At 35.5% G+C, this 279-nt stretch overlaps 1 protein-coding gene across 1 annotated transcript in view; it reads left to right on the forward strand.

The window, feature by feature from the left end:
• LOC116702192 (uncharacterized serine-rich protein C215.13) overlaps nucleotides 1-279 on the forward strand; it is a 5,193-nt gene that overhangs the window by 4,426 nt on the left and 488 nt on the right. The window contains exon 4 of the mRNA XM_032536351.1: nucleotides 186-279. This exon is cut by the window's right edge and continues 488 nt beyond it. Within this exon, the coding sequence (XP_032392242.1) occupies nucleotides 186-190 (5 nt within the window). The 3' untranslated portion in view covers nucleotides 191-279. The remainder of the gene's footprint in view (nucleotides 1-185) is intronic.

The following is a 279-nucleotide window of genomic DNA, read 5'->3' on the forward strand; positions in this document are numbered from 1 at the left end:
ATTCACATGGGGGCTAATATTTTTGACCACCCCATTTTTCACTATATTTGATATAAAGTAAAGCTGTATTTTCTATTCCAAAATGTACCAAACGCTACTGAATAGCATTGGTGAGTGTTTTATCATATGGAGTTTTATCAATGCTGCAAACATTGGGAAGAATTTTAGGAAAATCTTCCATAATTCCTAGGGTCAAAAAGCATTGTGCAAATGACAGTGTCCTAACCTAACGCCACCTGACCCAATCTAGTTCATCTTAACCTTGCCTAATTTAACCAA

This window comes from Etheostoma spectabile, chromosome 14 (assembly GCF_008692095.1).
Source record: "Etheostoma spectabile isolate EspeVRDwgs_2016 chromosome 14, UIUC_Espe_1.0, whole genome shotgun sequence".
Classification (NCBI taxonomy): Eukaryota; Metazoa; Chordata; class Actinopteri; order Perciformes; family Percidae; genus Etheostoma; species Etheostoma spectabile.